Source organism: Elaeis guineensis, chromosome 6, assembly GCF_000442705.2.
Source record: "Elaeis guineensis isolate ETL-2024a chromosome 6, EG11, whole genome shotgun sequence".
NCBI lineage: Eukaryota > Viridiplantae > Streptophyta > Magnoliopsida > Arecales > Arecaceae > Elaeis > Elaeis guineensis.
This window is the reverse complement of record NC_025998.2, coordinates 1,857,690-1,883,022: the sequence shown is the minus strand read 5'-3', so window position 1 is coordinate 1,883,022 and position 25,333 is coordinate 1,857,690. Positions and strand designations below refer to the sequence as shown.

Sequence of the window (25,333 nt, the reverse complement as noted above, 5' to 3'; positions counted from 1 at the left end):
TACTGTCAAGTTTCAATAGTAATTTCAGAATTCACCTAGAGGTAAATACAAATCCCTATTATGACAAGGAAAAAAAGAAAAAAAGAAGGCGACCAAGAAGAATGGAAGACTTGACCATGAGTCATGAACATAAAAACACTTAGGGCCCGTTCTTTTGTAGGTAAAAGGTTTACCCATGAAACTATATTTTTCTGGGTAAGTATTTTTCAGGTAACATTTAGACAGGAAAATAACTTACCTATGTTCTTTTATACATGGAAAAGTGGCTTTGAAATCTGTTACCCATGTTCTTTTGCATTATTACTTTCCCGGATAAGTTGCTAAACTTTATCCATATTTCCCATAATACCCTTTATGCTTCTTGGGTCAAATTTGATGATTTATTTATAAAGTTTAATTTTTTTTGTACCAAATTAAGTAATTTTTTTTGTACCAAACTAAGCTTTTAGTCTATACCAAATTATCCTAACATAATAAAATTATCAACTTCTAATAAAGATATATTTTATTTCGAAATTTGTTTGATTCAATGCTTTGCTCAACGGTTTGAAAAAGCTAAAGCTTTTGCTTGCTAGAATGTGTTCCCTTTGATGGAATACCTGAAGGAATCTCAGTACATGATCGCGGAAGTGAAGCAGAAAATGAAGGATGAGTCCGAGCGGTTCTTGCCTGAGTATGGGCTGACAGAGCTCTACCGTGCTTGCTTCACTCAAGAGCCTGACAAGGTTCTGATTGTTCTTGTATATGGCAAACCATTCCTTGGGGCCATTCAGGGTGACTCATTTGGAATTGCTAGCTTGGAACAGCAACTGAGGAAACTGGAGCTGAGTCTTCTTGAATAGTTTTAGATACTGTGGCTGTAAGTTCTTTTATGATAAGATTGATTGACAAATTTTGATGTAACACTAGTCCAATTTGTAACAGTTTATTGATATTGGAAGTCTAATTGGATATCCAATTCTTTTCTATGTTATCATTAAAATTCAAGTTATATTTCTATATATTTTGAAGAATTTCTTTTTCAGAACTTGATTTCTTTCTTTTTTGTTTCATAATTATGTATGTGGCTCGTTAAGGTTTTTTATTTTCCTTCAATTTTCTGTTTGATATCTGATGCTTGCATAGTGCTCTACCTTTCATTAATGAGATCATTTCACTGATGCTGGGGCATAGTGCTTGATTAGGAATTCATATCGTGAATGGAACAAAAATTGCTGTCTCTACACAAGTATTATTTGCTTGAGCTTTCGCCCAATAAAGTCCTATGGTCAGTGTACAGTTATAAAAATATATAACTTGGAGATAGTACTGAGTATAGTAAAATAGTAAACAGTGGATGTATATAGAAATAGTTTGAAACGAGATAGCATCATCAGCATAGGGGCATCGTTAAACAAGCATTGACTCGCTCTGTGAGTCGGCAGAAAAGGTACAAAGTAGTTATGAAGAAACATAAAGATCATGAGCTCTATAGCAAGAATAAAAAGTAAAATCCTGTATCAAGTTATTTGAAACTTCTTGAGTAGTCCACCCACAAATACTTCACAATTTCATCATAAAATTCATTACATATAAATACCAAAATATGAGACTAAGATAAACATAACTAACAAAACAAGTAAACATAGAACAACCCACATCAAATACTAGTATGTAAGTACCAAAATACCACTCCAAGATAAATATGAGTAACAAAACAAATAAAGATAAAACAACCCACATCAAGTATCGGTATATTAGTATCAAAATATAACTCCAAAATAAACCTAAGTATCAAAATAAGTAAACATAAAACAACCCATATCAGATACTAGACTCGTAACCAAAATGCTTCATCGGCAAATACTTTCTACTGGTCACGTCCCACTATAGCAAGAACATAAGCATGTCTATAATCCTCTGGCAAACTAAAAAAATAATCAGTCTCTTGCACATCACTTAAAATTTTCCTCCCCACCATCATCCTCTCATTTTGAGTGAGCCCTTCAATCTTGAGAATCTCATCAAATACTTTCATTCTCATCTCCCTTTCCACATTGAATGCTCCAGCCAAGTGTTTCATATGATCCCCAGCCATTTGAAAGTATGATCCCAACTTGGACAGCTCATCTGAAAGGACTTTCACCAATGGATCATCTTCGATAGTGCCCCTTGATCTCTTTGACATGTGCTGTCTAGAAGATGAAGGACCTGTTGCTTGACTAGGTTGCATGCCAATAGGTGACTGTGTATCAGATGCAAAACTATAGTAATCTTCTTGGATATTTTTCAGATCTATATTGTTATTCCAATCTACATCAAATATCTCTTCATTAACAAACTTAGTATTTGTTACTCCTTCTTGCTCCATATGCTCTACAGCATCTGCCGGTGTCTCAGCTGCTTCTTTAGTTGCTCTGTCTCTACCAAATACTATCGCCAACTGATCCAAATGAGGGAAGGACTTATTCCTAAGTCCTTTGGCATATGGATGACTCTTTAAGAAGTAATGAACAACCAATTATCAGTTGAGTGTTTAACTTAGAAATTTATTTAAAAAAAAAAAGATGATAAGAAAGGTGTTAAGATTTAATAAGAATATATCTTACCTTTATCCAATCATTGAAGACACTCTCCTCACATATGATGCATTTATCTTTGTCATTCCATCCAAATCCTGAAGCCTGAGGTCCTAACATCTCCTGAATAGCATTGTATTGCCTTTTTAGATGCTTTACCCTTGATTCAATATGTGGGCTAGACTTTAACCCACAACCAGGAAGCTTCTCCTCCATCCACTTCTCCAATTGCACAAGATATCCACTTCTGAAGGTGCCATTGTCCGCTTTCCAATGTCCACAATTTACTAGATCTAATAAGCATTCAACCAACTTTGCATCTTCAACAGGTCCCTAAGTTCTATTCTGCCTCGATGCTCCCTTCATCTTTTTAGAAGTTCCCACAATTGAAGTGCTCATTTTTATACATTGCATATGACAACCATGATACAATTTGAAACACATGATTAGTTAACATGAATTAAAATAAATAGCATATAATTCTTTCATTGAATATAAAAGCAATTCATAAACATTGCTACAAAATAAACTCACAACAAATTATGACAAGCCATAAAAAGTTGTTCATACTATTATATGCCAAAACAAAGTTGTTCCAAATATTACAAGGCCAAATGATGTAACAAAATAATATCTAACATACATCAACTAGAAGAGACATAACAATCTAGTACAATATAAATTAGAAGAAAAATCATCTCTATCTCTCTTGCTGCCACTGTGTGAACATCTATGTAGCCAATGTACCCCTCCAAGCATTCCATTCATTACTTGTTTCCATTATTGTTATTCTCTCTTGATACATATCCTGCATGCTATCGACTTCATCATCATCAAGTGCTTGCTCAAGTGGGTCAATGGACATTTCTCTTCTTATAAAGTTGTGAAGAAGACAGCAAGCAGAGATTATCCTACAATGAGTTTTAATAGGATAGAATGACGGTCCTCTAAGAATTGCCCACCTCATTTTGAGGAGACCGAAGGCTCTTTCTATGACATTTCTAGCTTGTGAGTGTTTCATATTGAAGAACTCTGTAGGTGTTGAAGGTTGAGCTCCACTTCTCCACTCACTAAGATGGTATCTCTGACCTCTATAAGGAGCCAAAAATCCTTAACAATTTGAAAAACCAGCATCACATAGATAGTAGTAACCTAATATCAACAAACATAGTCAATCATCAAATAAAAATTTTAGATAAATATATAATTGCTCTATAGTTTTTTTCATGCTTAATTTACCTCGAGGTACTCTTAATCCATTTCTCCTAGCAATTGCATCACGAAGAATCCTACTGTCTTGTGCAGAACTCTCCCAACCGGGCAGAACATATATAAACTGCATATCTTGAGAGCAAACACCCAAAACATTTGTTGCAATTTCATTCTTTCTGGTCCGCAGGGGCGGCTCAACATATTTGGAGGCCTAAAGCTAAAAATTAAAATATAATTATTTAATTAAAATTTATATAAATTTTTTATTAAAATTTTATTTTTCTAACTTTTTGAGATGCAAAATTTTTAATTAAATTTTTATAATCAAGTTCTCCTAATATTTCTTTTTCAATTGATAATATAGCCAATCCATTTAATCTTTCTTGAGACATTGTTGATCTTAAGTAAGATTTTATTAATTTTAATTTTGAAAAACTTCTTTCTGCCGAAGCAACACTTACTGGAATTGTTAACATTATTCTAAAAGCAATATATGCATTTGGAAAAGAGTCGAGTCGTCTTATATTATTGAGTATATCCATTGGACTGTTATCTTCCACTTATATAATTTCTTTTAAAATTTTTAGCTCTGAAAATAAATCTAAACCATCAATATCAGAGTAGTTATTATATTTTAAAGAACACTCAAGATTAAGACAATATTCTTTCAAACTATCATTATCTAATGACTTCAATTTTTTACCACTAAATAGAAAACCAAAAATATTTTCATATATCTTAAATTGTTCAAATCTATTTTGGAGTGAAAAAATTGCTTGATCTACTATATATAAGAAATAATCAATTCTAAATAATTCTTCAAGAGATTTTGTTATTTCATTGTCAACATTCTCATCAAATTGTTTCTTTCTGCGAATGATACGCTTATCATGAAATTTAGGTTCTATTTTCATTTCAAATGCAATTTCTTTAGAAGAAATCATAGCGGATGCAAATCCATCTTCTCTATATTTTTCAAAAAAAGAAAGAAGACCTTTTAATTGTTCTATAGCAACATCAATATGCATATCTGTTGATTGTAAACTTTTGCTAACTGAATTAATAGCAAATAATATATCATACCAAATAGTCATACCTAATAAAAACTCAAAATTTTCAAGCTCATATGTTGCTAAGCAATTAGCTTCGCTTTTAGTTTTAGGATCTTCACTAACTTCTGCTAATTCCAATAAAGCATCTCTTATTTGTGGAGCTTGAAATCTTATTGCTTTAATACTTTCAATACGACTTTCCCAACGTGTTTGTGATAATGATTTAAGAGTTAGACCAGAAATATTATCTTGCAAAATTTTCCATCGTTTAGTAGAAGAAGAAAATAGTGAATAGATACGTTGTACCACTCCAAAAAATGATATAGCTTTAGTACAAGAACTAGCCATATCACAAAGTACTAAATTTAAACTATGACAACCACATGGTGTATAAAAGGATCTAGGATTTATATCTAAAAGTCTTTTTTGCACTCCTTGTTGTTTACCCTTCATATTAGATCCATTATCATATCCTTGTCCTCTTAAATTATTAATATCAAGTCCAATATATTTTATTTCATCCATAATGACATCAAAAAGACCTTTTCCAGTTGTATCATCTACTTTTAAGAATTCAAAAAATATTCCATAATTTTGATTGGACTTGATGAAATATCTACACATCGCAATATAAAAGACATTTGCTCTTGATGACTTGTATCTGGAGTGCAATCAAGTATTATTGAATAATATTTTGCTTCTAAAATTTTTTTAATAATTTTATTTTTAATTTCATTTGCTAACAAATTTATCAATTCATTTTGTACATTATGTCCAAGATAATGGGTATGAATTTTATCATCTTTAATACGTCGAATATGTTCTTGCATTACCGGATCGAATTCTGCAATCATTTCAATTAGACTTAAAAAATTTTCATTATTTGTTTGATAGATCTTTTCATTTTTTCCACGAAAAGCTAAATTATTTTTACCAAGAGTTTTTACTACAGCAAAAATTCTTAATAAGACTTTTTTCCAATGTTCTTCATCTTTATTTATTTGTTCTTGAATACTTTTATCAATTGTTTTATTTTTTAATAGTCTCATTTCTAAATCAATCCATGAACACATATTAATAACATGCTCATTACTCATCTCATGACTCTTAAGTTTAGCACTAAGATTTCTCCAATCTCTACTACCAACATTAGCTAGTTTACTTATACTAGAAGCAGAATTAAATAATTTACAACAAAAACAAAATACTCTGTCTAAGTCTTTTGAATAAACTAGCCATCTTCTTTCATGCTTCTCTCCGTTTGTCAATTTTTGAATATAGTATGTAGTAGAAAAATGTCTTGAAAATTCATCTTTAGGAAAATATATATCATCAATTCTAATTGGACCTTTTTCTACTAATAAATCTCTCAAATTTGTATCAATATTTGTCCATTGACTTGGATCATAAATATTTTTAGGAATGCAATCATTTAAATTAACCGATTGATTTTCTTCACTATGACTTTGAAGATTATCTTGAATCTCTTCGTTGACTTTTTCTTCTTCTAATATTTTATTATCATTTAATTCTAAAGAATTATTAACTTGTTCATTTAAAGAACATTCATCAATATTTTTTAATTTATTATTTTTATTACTTGTAAAGAATTTATCAAGAGCTCCTTTTTGAGATTGTATTAAACTTTCAATTTTTCTTTTTTTTTGAAGCTTTGAATAACCAGATTCATATTTTCGAGTTGACATATTTAAATTCTTATTATGAATTATCAAAAAGATATAACTATTATAATTATTTTATATTTCTTAAATAGTCAATACAAGATCAACAATCAAAATTTTTAATTCAATGAATCAAATATTAAATAAAATAAAGACAATATATAATAATATAATATAAATTTTAAATTAAATAAAAAATAGATAAAGATTAGAATAATAATACCCGATTGTTCAATGCTGATTGTAAATGAGAATAATAGCACCCGATTGTTGAATGCTGTGTAAAATATGGAGCATCCACTGCAATACTGTTCCACAATATTTTTATCAATTGTCTAAATATAACAATATAAAAGAAAAAATAGTAATTCAGGTTATTGAGGTTGGTTTTATAAAAAAAATAAAAATGACCGTTAAAATTTTTACCGTTGAGTGGTTACTGGTTGGACTGTTTTAATTACCGCTGCCGTCTGCCTGCCGCCCGCCGCCCTTTTTTTTTTTTTCCCCACGCAGCCACGCTACCTGCCCATCAGCCACCGGCCACGTGTTTGATTTTTGAAAAAAAAAAATTGATGCCACAGCAGGAGTGCAGGACAGACCTTTCATCTTCCGTGCACCGTGATTGTGACCGGTCACCGGCCGATCGACCGTCGGCGAGCCGCGACAGGCGAGTGGAGACTGGAGAGGAAGCGGAGAGCCTCCTCGAGGCGCTTGAGGACGGAGAGGTCTGAGGTAGCCCGTAGCCGGGGAGGTCGGCGTCGGGGTCGGAGACTCGGAGAGGAGGGGCCGCTCGAGGCCGTGGACGGCCGACGGCGTCAAACACCTTGAGAACGGCGCGTCGGCGGCCGTGGGGCTGATGGCGCGGTCGTCGCCGTCGCGATGGGCGCGGATCGAGCGGGGGCCTCGAGGGAGGGCCGGAGGGGAGGCGCTGGTGGTCCGGTGGATCTCGTCGAGGCGGGGGCCGGCGCGGGCCAGCGCTGCCGACAGGCTGTCGGATCGGCGTCGGGGTCGGAGACTCGGAGAGGAGGGGCCGCTCGAGGCCGTGCCGCCGTGGACGGCGTCAAACACCGCGGGCCAGCGCTGCCGAGTGCCGACAGGCTGTCGGATGTGAGCCGTGAGCGAGCGGTCGAGCGCCGAGCGTCGGGGTGAGCGAGCGGCCGAGCGCCGAGCGCCGGGGGGCCTCCTGGGGGCGGGGGCCTAAGGCAAGGGCTTCGATGGCCTTGCCCTTCAGCCGCCCCTGCTGGTCCGATATCTAGGTTTATCATGTTCTGTAACTCGAACTCTAATATATGTACCATCTAAAGCACCTAAACAATTCTAGAATTGCAAAAAAGGTAACAATCAATATATGCTTACAAAATAAAGATAACTAAACTATGGTAATGAAGATGATACCAACCTTAAACCACCTCCATCGATCATCTATTGAGTTTTCAAGCACCGGTTCTGGTTTTTTAAGTTGAATCTCATGTAGGTACAGTATTGCATGAAGAACAGCATTGAAATGTCTACTAATTGTGGAGCCTAATCGACGGAATAATAATTGCACGGATCTATTTTTTGAATGGTGATCTATTGTATTTAAAAACATGGCTACCATTTCTTCTATCCTTATATCTCCACTAGCTGTCAATTTTCCAATTGTCTTCAACATGTTATACAATTTCATAAAACATCTCCTATCCATCCTTAGATGATCTATACAAAACTGGTCGCTCTCCATTGTCATATGTCTAATGTTTGCAAGTCGAGTTATATATCTTTGTTCATGAGTCTCTCTAATTTCATCACCTTCTTCAGATATCAGCCTATGCACTGATCTCCTCCTTCTCCTAATGACTATGACTAATGTGACCATATAACATGCAATTAAGAACTTCATCATCATATTATAATATATCTCTATGATAGCCGTAGCAATTCTTCTCTTTCTATTCCTATCTACACGATCAATGGCCATCCCTGCACATACAAATTGATTATAATTAAAGGTGTGGTCAAAATTGATGATTGGATAAGAGGAAGAAAGCCTTATCATAAAAATGATAGTAAACTAATAAATAAAAAATATTGAAACATATTAGAAATTGGTTTAAAAGGGGGAGATAGGATAGTTTGCAATATAGACTACTATTTATAATTTAATGATTCTATCTCAATCTAAGACTTCTTAAAATATCTTGTACCATATTTTGATTTCTGAAAAAATAGAAGAGAAAAATATTGAATAGATTACATTAGCTAAGTTTTAACAAAATGATTCTTAATTATCATAAATAAAATAAGATTTAATCATAATTAGATTCTATCAATATTTTTTACATTTGAATTTGCCATTTTGGTGTTTCTGTTTCATGTCAGATCCATATCTCATGTCCTGCCTTCATGCTTCACAGCAAGATGATATTCATTTTTATTTTTATTAAATGGACCAAAAAGTATAAAATTTTAACTTACTTGAAAAATTAGTTGCATACCATAACTAAATATAAGAACCAGCACCTTTTACCTTGATGAAAACAGGATGTCAAAGAAAAATATTACAAACATAGCAGGATACTTTGTCTAGTCAGAAAAAAGGTAACCTAAGGAATCACTGCAAAAAAGGTATAGATAATAATATTAACCTGTACTTTAATTTTTAAAATTAAAATTTGATTTCATAATTCTATATCCTATATAACTTCTTCTATCAGGTTCTTATCAACCATGAGATTTAAAAAAAAAAAAAAACCCCTCGCGTGCTCCCCCTCCTCCACTGCATGCCACGTCATCCAAAACCAGGCTAATCCCTTTCTTCCCCACTACATTCTGCATTCTCCATTCTCTCCCCGCATCCCATCCTCCTTCTCAGGTACTTCCACATTCTCCCCTCTCTCCTTGCATCCTGTCCTCCCTTCCTCCCTACAAACCACCCCCCACCAATGCCCTATCTAGTTGGCAGATTAATGGTTTCCACCATGTACAAGTGCTTGAAAGGCCAGAGCAGTGAAAATGAGTTCTTATGATAATGACTAAGACCCTAACCCCACCCGCCCACCCAGCCAGCACCCTATTTCTTCCCTCTCCCCCAAAACCCCCCCAACCCACCCCCCAGCATCCGCGTCTTCCCTCTCTACCCCCCCACATCCGCATCTTCCCCCTCCCCCAGAGACGGAGCGAAACAAAATTACGAAAAAAAAAACAGAGGCAGAAAAAAAAATTTATAAAAAAAATTTGATAAGATAATTTTGCATATATACCTTAGAGGATTCAAGAAAGCAGAACCACCACGGATGAAGATGGTAATGATCAAAGAGATAATGAGAAGAAGAACATGAACTGAGCTTTGGAAAAAATAGTCTGAGTTATTAGGCATTAACGATAGAGGCATCGGAAATGAGAAAAAAGATATTTTAGGAATAAAATTAAGAGATCACTTTATCGGTTGATGAAAAAATCATTTAGCCATCCCCTGGATGGGTAAAATTTTCCTCCTATTTCATGGGTAAATGCCACCCATGAAAAATAATTTATCCATCTTGAAATCTGTGAGAATATGAGTAAGTTGGTCAATAGGAAAGTTGACCAACTTTTTCATGATATTTATCCATAAAAGAACGAGCCCTTAAGGAAAATGCAATCCACGTACAAAATAAGCAAATGGCAAGTGACCTAGCCTAGCCATTCAACTATAAAAGCTAACTTCTCTGCAAACGACATTTATTAGCAAGTTCTCATAAAATAGACGGTAATATCGAAAACAAGCGCAGACATATATAATAAGTGACAAATGACATTTTCGCACATTAAAATTTTGTCAAGACCCATTTCAAGAAAATATTTCAATCTTCCGAACACAAGATGGCCGGGTTTTCAGCACTAACACGGATCCAAGAACCAATACCAAAACCCTAACACCAATAAACTACCCAGATAAACTCAGACGAGTGAAAAGGAAGCAAATTAGTTCAAGAATTAGTATGACAAAGGAATGACCGAAGAAAAGATGATGCAGTACTGATTCAATTAACTCCCACTGTGACAGATAAGAAGACGGTCGTAGAGAGAGCCACTCAACTTCCAGCATTACAACACCCGGGGCCGACCGAAAGGATCGCCGTCGATCGCTAGAGAAACGGAGAGGAAGGGACGCGAGGGCAAGAAGAGAGGAAAGGAAGTCACCGGCCCAAAAGAATGCAGCGAGGATGGTGCAGACGGGGGTGACGAGCGACCGAGGTGGGGGGGGGAGAGAGAAGATGGGTAGGAGGCATGATATAAGACTTCCAGCTACGTTGTGTCGCAGCGAAGGCATCCTACTTGATATCCTCCGTCCAGGTGTGATTCAACGGTCGAAATTGATGTCATGAGTCAGGAGTTTCACTTACGAAATCTGTGAAATAATAGAACGTCAGGATGGCATCGGTACCAACCAGCTAAGAGATAAGTCCAAAAAATGGATCCGATATCCTCCTTATCAGGTAAAGTTGCCATCGGCTCGGCCCCATGCCAAGAGTGGGGGCTAGTATGGAACTGACACCAGATTGACGACTGGCCTCCCAAATGCTAATCCCTCCCAAAATCTTAGATCTCTCCTTGTTAGGGTTCTAGAGGGCGAGTGAGAGAGAGAGTGAAAGAGAGGGAGCGAGCAGGTTGTCGATTTTAACCTAGGATTTGATGGATGCTAGTTTTTGCCAAATCACTAAGGGCCTGTTTGACCAAGCTATGAAAATCAGCTTATTTTAAAATCATTTCTTTTCAAATGAAGTTTCAGAATAAGTACTGTGAGAGATAAGCAGTTTGTATTTGACAAAATCATTTGATAAACATTTTTATCAGTATTTAAGAAGCAGTTTATTTTTTGATAAATCTTTCAAAAAAATATTTTTGACAGTCAAATTATGAAAAAGAGCATGTATTTATGATAAATAATGAGAGAATTAGGTGAAAATAAATAGAGATAGTTATGATAAATAATAATTTTAAGTAAAGATATTTTTATCTTGAAAAAATTAATTTTCTATTTCTGCTTTTACTTTCAAGAAAAAACTTGAATTTTCTGCTTCCTTCCTGCAGTAAAAAAATTACTTCTCCTACCACTCAGAAATAAATTATTTTTTAAAATAAATTTAATCAATTATTTTATTTATTTAAAATAAATATTTTTTTAAAAAATAAGCAGCTTCTTTCTTATCAAAAGTTTGGCCAAACAAGCCCTGAAACTCGTGATTCGATGGGAAGCTGTTGCTGAAGGTGGGGTTTAATTATCACCATTGGAAGGTCAGAGACGGGTCTAGAGCCGTTAAATATTATCCCAAGAAATGCTGAACCAACCTATCCATGAGACCACTTTGATTTTCCATCACTGGTCGCGTTCCGGGGCTGTCGCGTGTGCTTTGGTTGTTTGGTTTACTTTCAGCTCTCCGAAAATCCAATTAAATCCTTGATACTCGCGGTCTCAAAGACCCATCACCGGATGTCATCAGTTGTCCTGGGGAGAAGGCTTTCATAAATAAATCACAGTGTATAAGACCATTGGAAGAGATGAGTTTTGGAAAATCATCTGATTAAAGGACACTTTGATAATAAAATAAAACTAAATCCAGTCTATTTTGATATTTTACAGCAGTACTCTCAATCAGATCACTACTGCTATGATATTTGAATATAAATAGGTTCATAATATTTGAGTTGGACCACATGTCAAAACCATTATCAGCATGTAATATTTCATGTTCAGAAAGCGTTGCCACAGATCACCACCACATTCTCTGCTCTGTTCCCTATTCTATGCATGTTTACTGACGGGCGCAACACATGAGGGCACACGGGAATCACGAGGGTTGGGCCCATCAGCTGGCAACATAACAGGGTGGGGGAAGCTGGGAAAAGAATAGTGCGCCTCTGCAAATTTCTTTACCGGATAGACCTCCTCTATACACCTGGACATAAATAGAGCGTATATTTACACAGTTGTGGAGACATAACCGATGATCGTCTGTGAACAATGCAGGGTGCGAAGCCCTTACAAAACCACCAGATATTTACACAGCTATGCAGACATAACCAACGATCTTTCGTGAAAAATGCAGAGGTGCAAAGTCCATGCAAAATTATTGTCACCCGCTAGCTGCCGTGTATCTCTTTGTACAACATATGCATTAATCCAACTGTACTCGTATCTTTTTAAAAGAACATCTACTTGCAGCCTCAGATGCAAGGGTCTATACAATAACAGATGGGTGCTCATACTAGGGATGATGTTACACTGTTGATACAACATAATTGGTGGTGACACAACTCCTACATGGAATCAATAGGCTGAACAAATAGTGAGGTAGAACTAAAATCTCCTTTTCATATGCGGACAATAATTCTGAGCACAACCCCAGCTCCTAATTTTGTATAACACAATGTCAAGAACAATTCGTCGCTGCAGCTTAGAATGTCAAAGGACGAACTGCACTTTAGCCTTTCTCAGTTGCAAAGCATTTAGGCTCCAACTTGGCTTAAGATCAGAATGATTTCATCTAAATTGGTCACAAAATTCTTAATATTACCATCATAATACGGTGCTGTCATTACCAGTCATTTCATTGTGTTGTTCAAATTTGAACCATTGCCAGTTTGAGTACAATCTAACTTCATCATCAAAGGGGAGTGCATCAGCTGGGACTGGTTCTAACTTTCGAGTTGCACAAACGACTGGTAACCTTTGTCGATATTTTTTAGCCATCTCTTCGGCCTCAGAAAACACTTTCTGTTATGAAAGAACGGAAAAAATATAGATATCTTTAGAAAACAAAGGAACATTAAACTAAAGAAGCAAAATTGCATCAAGCAGAAACAAAATGGGTAAATATTAAAGAGACCTTACCTCTTTGTTTGAAAGAAATAGTCCAGGCTCACTTTCAAGATCTGCAATGCTGCTCGTCACATAACAAAATACATTCAGAAGTCTACTACAAGTTATATGGCAATATAATTTGTAAGGAATTGCCTTTTCTTTTCATTTTCACTTGCTATCAGAGTAGATATACATAATATTTGCAAGAATGATAACTTTATTATTATTTCTCTTGACTATTTCCGATTTTCAGTGAAGTGTGAGGACACACGGTATCCCACTGTGCTCAAAAAGATGATATGGTTTAAATTTATCTTTTCATAAAATAGCAAGCTGGAGCGGTTCGCTAAATTTTCAATAATATTTTTTACTTATAATTTCATGATTCTAGTCTTCAGCCTGATAAATCAAAAGCTAAAAAAAACACCTGGGAACTCATCTAATGCTTACCTTAGGGAAATTTTGTCAGGAAACATGGACTTCACCACAACAACTTTCACCTTCTCATCCACTTTTAGTACATCGCTTACAGATGTAACACGGGAACGAGTTATGTTTGAAATATGCAGTAAGCCACTGCAATAGAAGTTTCAACAAGAATTAGTTCTTCATCAACAAGGACAAAAATAACGCATGACCACTTGACAATTTGTGAAACAATTAATTAGCATCACATAATTCTTATCATTTGAATTTGGGAAAAATGATCACTCAAAAGATATTGATAATTGTGGTATCACCTTTCCTTTTAAGGTATCAAATAAGAAGTTCTCATGTAAGTTGAAATTATGAACCACAGACCAATAAAATGTAATCTCTGTTGCTCTTGAGTCTTGACCCTGGCCCATAAAAGAAATACTGATGCAGCTAAAATGGGCGTTTAGTTGCGAAGAGTTTGCCAGAACAATAAGGTAAATTGACTTGAATGTGGTATCTCTCTGTGCATGCATGTCGTCCATGCATGCGCATGCATGCACACAAGTCTGACAACCAATAAAGAAGAAGCAATGCCAAAGTATCAATTGATTAATTATCTGCTACATAGCTGTCTAAACTCTGGCTTCAAATTCTGCAGTTAAATTGTACTAGTCTTGTATTAGATTGCTTAAACAATTCCAGATGTCTGATGTGATCTGTGCCTTCCAACAAGTGAGTGACCTCCAGTGAATGAGCTCAATATAATCTATGGTAAAGATGATTATTTTATACAAAACCAGAATGATGCTAATCAGCATCCAAAAGAATTCCAAACAAGACATTGTGATTCAATTTTGGCATTTGGTTAGTTATTTCGGTCTTGAAGAAAAGCATATTAGTCCTTGCCGTCTTCCTTCATCCCGACTATTTTCCATTCTCAGAGGATCAAAAGATTGGACCCAGATTGCATGAGTTTAAACTGTAGAATGTGCTAATCGTTCAGGTAAAACTTGCTTCATGATCAATCTGTTTGGTCTGTATCTGAATCTTCATTTACCCTTGACTACCTTGGCTACATATCAAGCACCAACAAACAGAAGGTTGAACTCTAGTTCAAAGCTGGTCATACAAAGTAGAAAAAATCAGGATCATGATCTGATCCATAAAGCCTAATCTGACCCACTAAAATATTTTGTTTAATATCTGACATGTTTTCTAAGCTTAATGAAGCCTTTAATATGTGGACACATCCATACAAATTCTATATCAGATATACTTTTCATTTACTCATGACTAACTTGGCCATTGATGAGGCCTTTTATATGTCACTGGCTCTTCATTTACCCATGACTACCTTGGCTAGATATCAAGCACCAACAAACAGAGGGTTGAAGCTCAAAGCAGATCGTATAAAGTACAAAAAAAAACAGAATCATAATCTGATCTATAAACCCTAATCTGGTCCATTAAAATATTTACTTACATCAATATCTGTTATCTGAGCTCAATGAAGCCTTTTATATGTAGACACATATATACAAATTCTAAATCAAATATACTTTTCATATCCTTATCTGGTTAAAAATGCTTACAGATAAATAAATAACTTGGGACATCTTTAAACCCTACACTGTACTTTATGAAGAACCGCCAGTGACATGTGGCAAGAGACAGGCTGTGCTGGAGGTCATTTAATGCACTGCAGAAAAACTGTGATTAAGGCATCTTATCAGAGTCCTTATCCAGATAACAGGACATGTGACCCTGAAACAGGGGGCGGACAGGCCCATTAAATGCGAAGAGAGATGGAGAGGCCATGTTGCAATGAATTACAATGCTGACCAAGTTGGAGAGCACCAATATCTGCACTAAGATACTCTAGCTCAGGTGGGGACCGATCAAGAGGCAGTGCATGGCAACAACTAAATATCAATGTGAAATAGGCAACTATCTAGGTGTACAAAAATAAGGTCCTTCATTAATGAAGGCATGGTTAACAGAGGATGTTTTTCCAGCTCCCATGCCTCAGAGAAGGGCACTTAATAATGGCATGATTGGGGCTTCAACATGACACTTACCGACACTTATCAACACTTATAATATGGCCAACACTGTTTATCCAGATTTGTTTGAACTAGTGTGCTGTACCAACTGACCCAGCCCAACTTGTTACCATGACTGGATCATGGGTTACTAGCCCTACCGTGAGTCAACAATGATCAGACCAGATTGCACTTCTTTTATCCACTTCCTACTTGTCGCACTTCAGATCATTCATCTTCTAACGCCAAGGCAAAACAAGAGTGAAAGGGAGTGAAGGAGAAGTGGAAGGAATGCTGACACTCCTCTCAGATCCAATAATTGTGGATGTTCTCCTCCATAGATCCGATGACAGAAGATGTCTTCCTCCATTTATCTAGCGACCAAGGGATCCTATGACATGGTTCACATGGCAGTGGACTCTTTGCCGTAGATCTGGCAATGAGGGCACAGATTCAATGAAGATTGAAGACAAGCTTCTACATCACAGATCTAGCAACAATTGGCACAAATTTGGTAACGCCTAGCTCCTCTAATATGGATGCCGCAATAACGAACCCCTCCACCCAAGTTTCAGCAACAAAGGACTTCTTTACCATGAATCCAACAATGATGGTTATCTCCACCATGAGTCCAGCAACATCAACCATGAATCTGGCAACATGGTGACAGCAGCAATGACCCTCCATGGACCAAAGCTTTTTCCCTCTTCTGAGTCTAGGATTGTCTTACAAATATTATGACTTTCCTTTTTTTCTTCTATCTGATGAGCAAATAGAATGGGCGGAACTGATTTGACTCACCCTGGTCAAGTGGTTCAACTGTGCCACCCAACGAGTTTGAGTGGTTTTTTCTTTCTCAAACTCTGGATTTTTAGGTGACCTGACCTTGTAGATGGCTTAGGTGATAGTTAGGTATGTTGACCTGGTCAACCCACCCAGGTCTCTAAACATTGGTACTAATAACCTTGAAGAGTCAAGGTCTCTCTTGCTCTTTGGTCTTCCACCAGTGAAATGCTTGTCATTTTACCTTAGGAGTGGATATCAACCTACTTTTGCACGTCATTTCATAGTGGTCTGGCTTTCTATGAGATTTATCTTTCATTAACCCTACTCCAAAGCATTCATCATCTCACATATTTATACTTGTATTTTTTCCTTTATGTATCCAAAAAAATACCAATAATATAATTTTATCTTGGGCACATATTGCTTGATGCTCATTCCTACTTTTGAGACTAACCTGCTTTCATTGGAAATTTGGAGCCCTCTTCATTAAGGCAACAGAACCTACATCGCATGGTCTACTGGCAAACCAGTTAGGAGCGGCAACTTTTGACCTAGACCCACCAACCCACCAGAATGCACCTGAAATAAATGGGTACGGGCATATGTGAGAATTTTTTGTAATTTGGTGGGTATGGTTTAATCAAAAACAACTTGGTTGTAAACGCGTTGGACATGGGTTTGGCCTCCTGACCCTATAAGCTACCATAGGTTGAACAAACTTTTATATTCATCCCCAAACCCTTAGAACATTGGCAATCATGCAATGACCTATGACTAGGCCAAGGATTCACTTGGATGATTAGGAAGATCACATAATTAATAGTCAAAAGAATAAAAGAACATTGAAAAGAAAAAAAGGGGAATTGATGTGTTTAAGATTTATCGTCTTTTATTCTCCACTTAAATTTCTTCTCCTAGCTTTGTCACTTTATTTGGATGCCAACCATAATAACTCTTATTTTTGGCCAAGTTTATTTTCGATTGCTAGGGCATACAATTGACAAGTGTTAATTGGTTTGACAAATTAGATATAATTTCATTTTAAATAAACGGGTTAGGTATGAGTTCATAATTTTCAATCCGCTTATAAATAGTTTGGCACAAGTTTAGGGTTTTTGACCAACCCAACCCAATCCAACCATTTGCCACCCGCCCACCTCTAAAGCCAGTCAACAATCATTGCCCTATGGTTAGCAAGGGGAGTTGAGTGGACATGTGACAAATCCAACAAATGCAATCATGTGAGGAACAAAATTATAAATTGGATGGTGGGTGGAACACAGGATCTAAAGAAATAGTTCTTGATAGAAGGTCAATTGATTTGCCAGTTAGGTATTATCATTTGATGCGAAACAGACAAATTTAAAAGGAAAAATGAAAGAAAAATAAACAACACAACATTGAAAACAGCTAAGAGGACAATAGTTTCTATCTAAGTGGAGGATTACTATGCTTGATGGTTGTTTCCTTGTAGATGTATAAATAAACCTCCATTTGTTCCACCATTTTCAGGTTAAGGAAGACATAGAACCTTACAAAATCCTACAAACAAAACCTGGATGACTACCAGAAGTTAATGACACAAACAGATATTATGAGTATGCAGACCAACAAGTCCCCTACCCAAAAATAAGCAATAAGTAGTGATCTCACAAATCTTTCACTATAACACTTGGTAGCTTCCCACTCTGAAACTAAAGGGGCCAACAATTCTCAAGGCTAACTCCGCCAGGACCATTGGCTTTTTCTCTAAAGAATAAGTGTTACTAAAATTTAGTGAATGACATTAACATATTATCAAAAAGCATGAGCTGCTGATGTGGTTTACTCAAAATATTTTGTATGCAATACAAGGTATTGCAATGTTAATCATCATCATCATCCAAGAAAAAAAAGCAAGCAAGCTTCCACCAAATCTATCGAGAATAATTTGTGAGAAGCTAATTTATTGACGATAGTATAGAAATTTTACCTTCAAATGTACTACTAAAGCCACATGATGAACATCAAGCACAAGAAATTATAAATGGTATACATGCAACAGGTAGGTTTTAGACATCTTTACCTTCTGTTAGTCTTACCTATCCTAACTTGTGCTCCATATGGAAAAATTTTGCGAACAGTTCCTTCTAAAAGTGTTCCTTCTTTAAGGTATAAGATGTCCTGCAGAAGAATAAATGAGACAGAATGTGCAATGAGGAGACAAAAGGTCAGGACTTAGGCTAAAAGGTTGCAGCATAAACAAATATTCTTCTTAAAAATTTTCACATTTGGAAATACAGGCAAATCCAAAAGCAAACTTCAGTGGCAATTCTATCTGTGATCTCCTAATAGTACTGACGATGCATGTCCAACTAAGAAGCACTGCTACAAATTGGACAGCCAAAATGAACTTCGTTCACATGACAGATGGACTTCGGAAAATATATGCACCAATTTAACTCAACATCAATGAACTTTCATATGAATTATGTCTGGTTTGTGCCGTAAGCCTATGATTGATTACATGAGGGAATGAAGACCAGTAACACCATCCATCCGCTACCACTTGCACAAGAGAAGGTTGAGAGACAACCAACAAACCATCCCAGGTAACCATGATCTGAGAAAAAAATCAATCAAGGATTGTAGAGAATTTTGATGATTGGGTATATGTTGCTCAGGAGCAAAAATTGAAAATCAACTATCCACTCTGCAAAAATTGAAAATCAACTATCCACTCCCAGAAGTACAAATAACAGTTATAACATGGATTCATTATGAAGAACCTCTATGGGACTATATTGAAACTCAAGTGTTACAATTGAATCTTAAACAATAGGCAATATAGACTGGGGCAACCAGTACTTTGTTAGACAATATTGAATAAGACCACAAATGAGTTAATTAGTGCCACATGGAGATATGAATAAGGGAAATCCAACATCAAAATCCATAATACATGTATACATAGCAAGGTTTAAAGTTTCGGTCGAAACTAATCCATTTCAGCTTCGGCCGAAATAGGAAGTTTCAGCCAAAACTAATCCATTTTAGCTGAAACCAATCTATTTCAGCTGAAATAGATCACCTTTGGTCAGGATCCTCCAAAACCAACTAAAATTTTCAGCAAAAAATAACTTCTTAATCTTTTTTTGGTGTAACAAGTATATATGTTCAATGTATTCTAAAATTTTCAAGAAATTGCTAATATTATTGCAACACAATTACCTAAGTATCTAATATTTTTGGCTAAGGTTTGTTATTATAGCAGGCAAGATGCAAAATTTGATGCCTGTCTTTAATAAGTAGGAAGCATTATATGTTCCTATGTTTCTTTTTCTTATTTAAATGAGTTTTTATCCCTTATTTAAAACAAAATGATATACTAAAATGGATTAGGGGAAAAAAATGAATTTTGATTGAGATGAATCTTTTCTTGCTTAAATGGATTTCTAAAACACAGTTGAATGAAATATGCTTGAATGGTTTTTTCTTGCTTAGATGAATTATTAAAATGAAATAAAATGAAAAATGCTTCGATAAAAGTCAAGTTACAGAAATTGCAGCAAATATAAAAATTATAAAAAAAATAAAAAGGTGTAAGAAAATTTTAAAAAATAGAGAAGTGTGACTTATAAGAATTAAAGAAAAGTGCAAGATAATTATCAAAAGCAAAGAAAGAGTAGGATAATTATAAAAATTAGAGAGAAGTGTTGTATATATAATGCATTAAGCTTTAAAGCAGTTTAGTTTCAATTTCAACTACCCAAAGTCATGGATTATAGTCCTAAACTCAAAATATAAAGAAATAACATGTAATAACTTTTACTGATGTTTCTTTTCTTGATATTTTTCTTGACTTTTTTTTTTAACCAAAGTTCCAAAACTTGTAGGGAAACTGCTGAAACTAAAACTCTATCTAATGGACCAAAATTGAAACCAAAGCTAAGTTTTAAAACCTTAATATAATTGATCAAACAAGAATCTTCATGTTTTGATTTTTTTGAACCCTTTGAGTTCTAACTACACGAATTTGCTTTTCATGGCATACATCCCTATGGGTTGTTAGACTATGTGAATTCTGAGGTGGCAGCTACATAATTTTGCAGTCAACTAAAATAACAGGTTTAGCTTGTAGAAGATCATTACAATCACAGAAGGATGGACATAGATAATGCACTAACCCAAGCTTCTTTCTCACTAATTATCATGTTATTGGTTGCTTCATCAATCTTGCTAATACACACATGCATCCGGCGACCAACCTGCACAAACAAGTAGGAACCAAAAAAATATTTGATAATGGTATATATGCCATTTACAACCAAAAATCTACGCATCAATAATAATAAGTCAATAGGGGAAAGAACATAAAAACTAATTATTAAACCATGCACGTGCAAGAAAGAAAGCAGGAAATAGATAACCTTTGGAAAAACAAAATCCTAGTAAAAGACTTACATGATCTTTCAAATCAGAGAAACTACTAATTCTGTTCATCAACTCAGCTTTAGGAAGAAATGCTCGCAGACCCTGAGAACATAAGCAAAATATGAAACTGCACTAATAGCGCTCCTGTAATTCCAGATAAAGTAACAAAGAAATTCACACCTCAATTCTGGTGAGAAGCCCTCCAGTATTCCACTCAAAAATTATAACCTCAATCGGCTCGTTGAGTTGCTTTATCTGCAAACATGATAAAGTTCAAACTTATCCTCACATAACCAAGATCAGCTATGAAATTTGGATCTCATCCACAATAAAGACATCAGCTTTCATATTGTAAGAACCATATCTAGAAGTTGTACATAAACAATCATAATTTAATTTTGGAAAAGAGCATATCATTAGTTGTAGCAATAAAGAGGAACCTTCTTCCAAGGGCACCTTTTTGAACCAAGTCATTTCTATTCAGGTTTAATAGCAATATGCCAGGCCAATTTTTTGATTAGGGCAACCCAGCATTCATGAGGATGATCCATATAATGCAGTAGAGTTCGCCTGCATTTGGGTGTAGATCCACAATGGACAGCATGGTGACTTCCAAGAACTTAAAGAGTACTTGTTGAATTAAATGCCACTATAATGCTAAATTTTATCAACACCTGAGAAGCAAGCAGCACTACCTTTGGTTCCTCATCTCCATGTAACGCCGAAATGGTTTTATTTCTCTTGAAGTATAACATATATTCAGCAGGCATAATCCCAAACCCGCACCACTGATTACAGATTTAAGAGAAGCTACTAAAAATGTGTCAAACTAGTATAAAAGTGCCCCTATGTACAAATGCTAAATCCAAGCACAAGGATCCTGGGGCCAACCTATTCTATTTAACAACTTTAGAATTAAAAATAAAAGAAATGAACCACAAGAATGCAAGCAAAAGGGGCACAAGAAAAACTCATATAAGGATTAAAGCATTGCAAACCAAACATATCCTTATTTTCAAGGTTTTAAATACTAGTGGGACGGCAGGATGTCCCATAGATCTGACTATTGGGATGTGGCAACTTGGGAAATGGACTAGGACAGGATGGGACATCCACTGTCTTTAGTGTCGAGATGCAGGCTTCTTGTTGGATGAAAAACCAAGGATGGCCCATCCATGGTATTTAAAGTCTTGCCTATCTAACTTTTGCTCAAAATCCAAATGACTCTGGAAATTATTCTCTTTAATGGCCACCTCATTCTCAAGATCTGTTTTGCAAGTAAATACTCTCTTGGTGGGAATCTCTTACATGCTCAAGCATGTATATTTCATGCTTGGAATCATCTATAGCCTCTCCATCAATGGTGGTTCATCATACACAGTGAATCTTTATGGGCTATAGCTTATGAGGTAAGTACTCTATTGGCAGAGTTCTCACAGGACAGAAGGTGTTTGTGAGTGAAACATATAAGAGGATCTTTTGGGGCGATGATTGTGTTGATAGGATTTTTCTTTCTTTTTTTTGGCGGGGGTACCATGTCTATTACAGGAACAGCTTGCTAGTAACGACCACCACAGGATCAGATAAACGTTAATCCTAAACAAACTTTTGCTAATTCCGTATTCCAAATTTAAACTTTGATAGAAGCCTCGACTATGAATTTTGATGCATACTAACAATGGCATATTATATTGGCCAAACCTTAGAAATTTGTTAAGTAAATTGTCAACAGGAGGATAGAGATAAACTGAACTTTTAATAGAGCTAGAATTCAAATTCGAGACTAAAGGTTTGGATTTGAACACCATAAACTCATAGACATAACAAAAGGATATATAGAGATCAACAGTGCAATCGATTCAACCTGAACCATGCTCCCAGATAAATAGAAGAGTCGTTGGCATGGGATCAACAATATCTAGTCAAGAAACTTTCCAAGACATGAACTTCATAACCATACTATACAGAATTCGGAAAGGGAGAGAGCGATAGAAGAGAACCTGCCTCGCTCGGTGCCACGCGACCCTCCGAAACATCCTTCTTGTTGACAACAGCGGCCGTCCGCTCAACGTCCGACCAAGGACCTCCGCAAAAACGACCGTCCCCACCTCGACAACTGGCCTTCCGGGTACCCTGCGACCACTCAAGGCCTCCTCATCCTTCACAATCCCCATCTTTCCTGGAACTAGAAACTCGCCGGCATCCTTTCCCAAATCGCACAGCAGGTACGGCAGCTCCGCCTCGTAGAACGGAAGCACCTCCTTGGTCAGCATCGTGCCCAACATATCCGCGCCGATGTTCACGTCGAGCTTGTTCTCATTCCCCGACACCACCACGCCGACCACAAAATGCCCAGGCTTCGGATCATAGTACTGAACCCGGACACCGACGACCTTTTGTTGTTCTTTGTCCTTCTCGGCGGGTTCTCTGGTTTCATCCGGCTCGCTCTCTTCTCCGATCTTGGCTTCGGAGTCGGAGTCCCTTTGTTTAAAGAACTTCAAGAACGGGGCTAATGCCTCTTCCATATCCGCGGGCTTTTGCGGGCCGGAGGGTTCGTTGTCGTCGGGGACTGGGATCGGGGACGGCTTGCCAAGGAGCTCGAGCTCGGATTCTTTGCCGAGGCCGTCGACGGGGGAGGAGAAGGGGACATGGGTTCGCCTCAAGAAGGGGGATTTGGGGAAGAAGACGCGGGAGAGAAGGGGAAAAACGGGATTTTTAGCTTGAGGGCGGGGGAAGGGGGAGGGAGAGGGAGAGGAGATGTTTAACGAGAACAAGAGGGGCGAGAGGGAATGGGTTTGCGTCATTCTTTTTCTTCGCTCGCTCCCGCGGCGATAGCTGCAAGCCACGGCGTTCTCGTTCCGGCTTATCTATCCGTCAGGATCTCTGCATCGCGTCCAGCGGTCCAGGGTATGCCGGGGATACTAATCCACCTAAAAGCGGCATCGTGCTGCCGATTTTATGTTGTCGCGTCAGTTATAAAACTCGGCTACGCATTGCCGATTTTATGTAACTGTGCGTACGTTTGACGGCTTTTTTTGATAACAGGTAACCAGATAATATATTCATAAAAGAAACAGTTTACAAAACAATCAAAAGAAGCTATCAGCAGTATACTGCTGATATGTACAACCATCTTACAAAACCAAAAACTTGATAACCAACAGCAACATCCCAAAAAATCCCAAAAACTAAGTCACAGCCGAGTAAATCAGAGAATCAATTGTCACGCCCCAAATTCGAACATAACACGATTATGCTATCGAGGGATGAACCCACGATAACACGAAACCAGAATTCATGTTCTTAAACATAATAACAGATGCATCACAAATAAATATAATAATAAAGTTCAATTCAAATATTTAATTAAACCAAAACTGGTTCAGAGCATCTAAATCCAAAGATGAAATAATCCAAGTCTTAAAATTCATAATGACTACAATCCATAAACATAAACTGAGTTCCTAGAACAAAATTTCTAAGCTTGCTTTGCTGATCCCCAAGCCTGGATTCCCTTTTCTTCGGTCCTAGCCTTATTTCTCTGTTCATGAAAAAGAAAACAAAAAAATATGAGCTACACTAGCTCAGTAAGTAGACTTCCGCTTCCTTACCGGATCAAGCATAAGTTTTCTATGATAATGCATCATTTAGCAAATAACAATTATTGTAAAAATAAACATTTCATAGAGCATATAATAAAACAAGTTATAAACTCATCATGCATGCATATATCATGTATATTTCACAATTATGAATCGTAAATCATTTTCATCATGTATTCATGTCATGTTTCAAAATATTGCTCACAGATATTCATGCTAAGGTCACTATTATACCCGTGACAGGGCCATGTTTCTTAATCGACAGAGTTTTTAATTCATGTGCCAACTTTATACCCGCTGACAGGGCCATATTTCGTGTGGATGCTAGCTCCGGATGTCGACCTTCCCGAAGGGATTCATTCATAGCTATCTGAGAGCCATTGAAATCATTTTATCTTTTTCTTAAAACATACGTATACATAAATAGAAAAATAATGAAATTCATGCTTCATAATCATGCTAATTTTATAAGACATATTCATAAAATCAATGCTCATAATAAAACATGCTTTTTCATATCACATATGCCGATCCTTATTTTATAAAAAAATTATGATTTTATCAATAACAATTCTTTACATAAAAGCATGATTATTTAAAAATAAATAAGGAACATAAAATCCACTTACCTAGATCGTCCTGGACCTTTTAATCTTCCTTAAAAGAATCGGACAGTCCTATTTAAAATATTAAATCATCAATAAATTTTATTTCATATATTTAATAAAATTACATAATATAAA

At 36.3% G+C, this 25,333-nt stretch overlaps 1 protein-coding gene and 2 pseudogenes across 4 annotated transcripts; all 3 read right to left on the bottom strand.

The window, feature by feature from the left end:
* Positions 1-3,258: 3,258 nt before the first annotated feature.
* On the bottom strand, positions 3,259-8,464 carry LOC140858641 (uncharacterized; annotated as a pseudogene).
* Positions 3,982-5,186, bottom strand: LOC140858376 (uncharacterized; annotated as a pseudogene).
* A 4,150-nt stretch (positions 8,465-12,614) lies between the features above and the next one.
* LOC105047719 (protein PIGMENT DEFECTIVE 338, chloroplastic) lies at positions 12,615-23,898 on the bottom strand. 4 transcript variants are annotated; one of them, XM_010926769.4, is made up of 9 exons: positions 22,989-23,896; positions 21,169-21,243; positions 21,019-21,090; positions 20,742-20,822; positions 19,082-19,177; positions 18,641-18,738; positions 13,781-13,906; positions 13,361-13,409; positions 12,615-13,243 (listed from the first exon to the last, which is right to left on the bottom strand). In XM_010926769.4, exons 1-9 carry the CDS (start codon positions 23,790-23,792, stop codon positions 13,046-13,048), a joined length of 1,599 nt encoding a protein of 532 aa, XP_010925071.2. In that variant the 5' UTR covers positions 23,793-23,896; the 3' UTR covers positions 12,615-13,045. The 4 variants fall into 4 exon arrangements, with proteins under 4 accessions (XP_010925071.2, XP_010925072.2, XP_010925073.2 ...); XM_010926770.4 differs by lacking the exon at positions 19,082-19,177 and having other exon boundaries at positions 22,989-23,895; XM_073258845.1 differs by lacking the exons at positions 12,615-13,243; positions 13,361-13,409 and adding an exon at positions 17,030-17,154 and having other exon boundaries at positions 18,657-18,738; positions 22,989-23,898.
* Between the last annotated feature and the right edge of the window lie 1,435 nt (positions 23,899-25,333).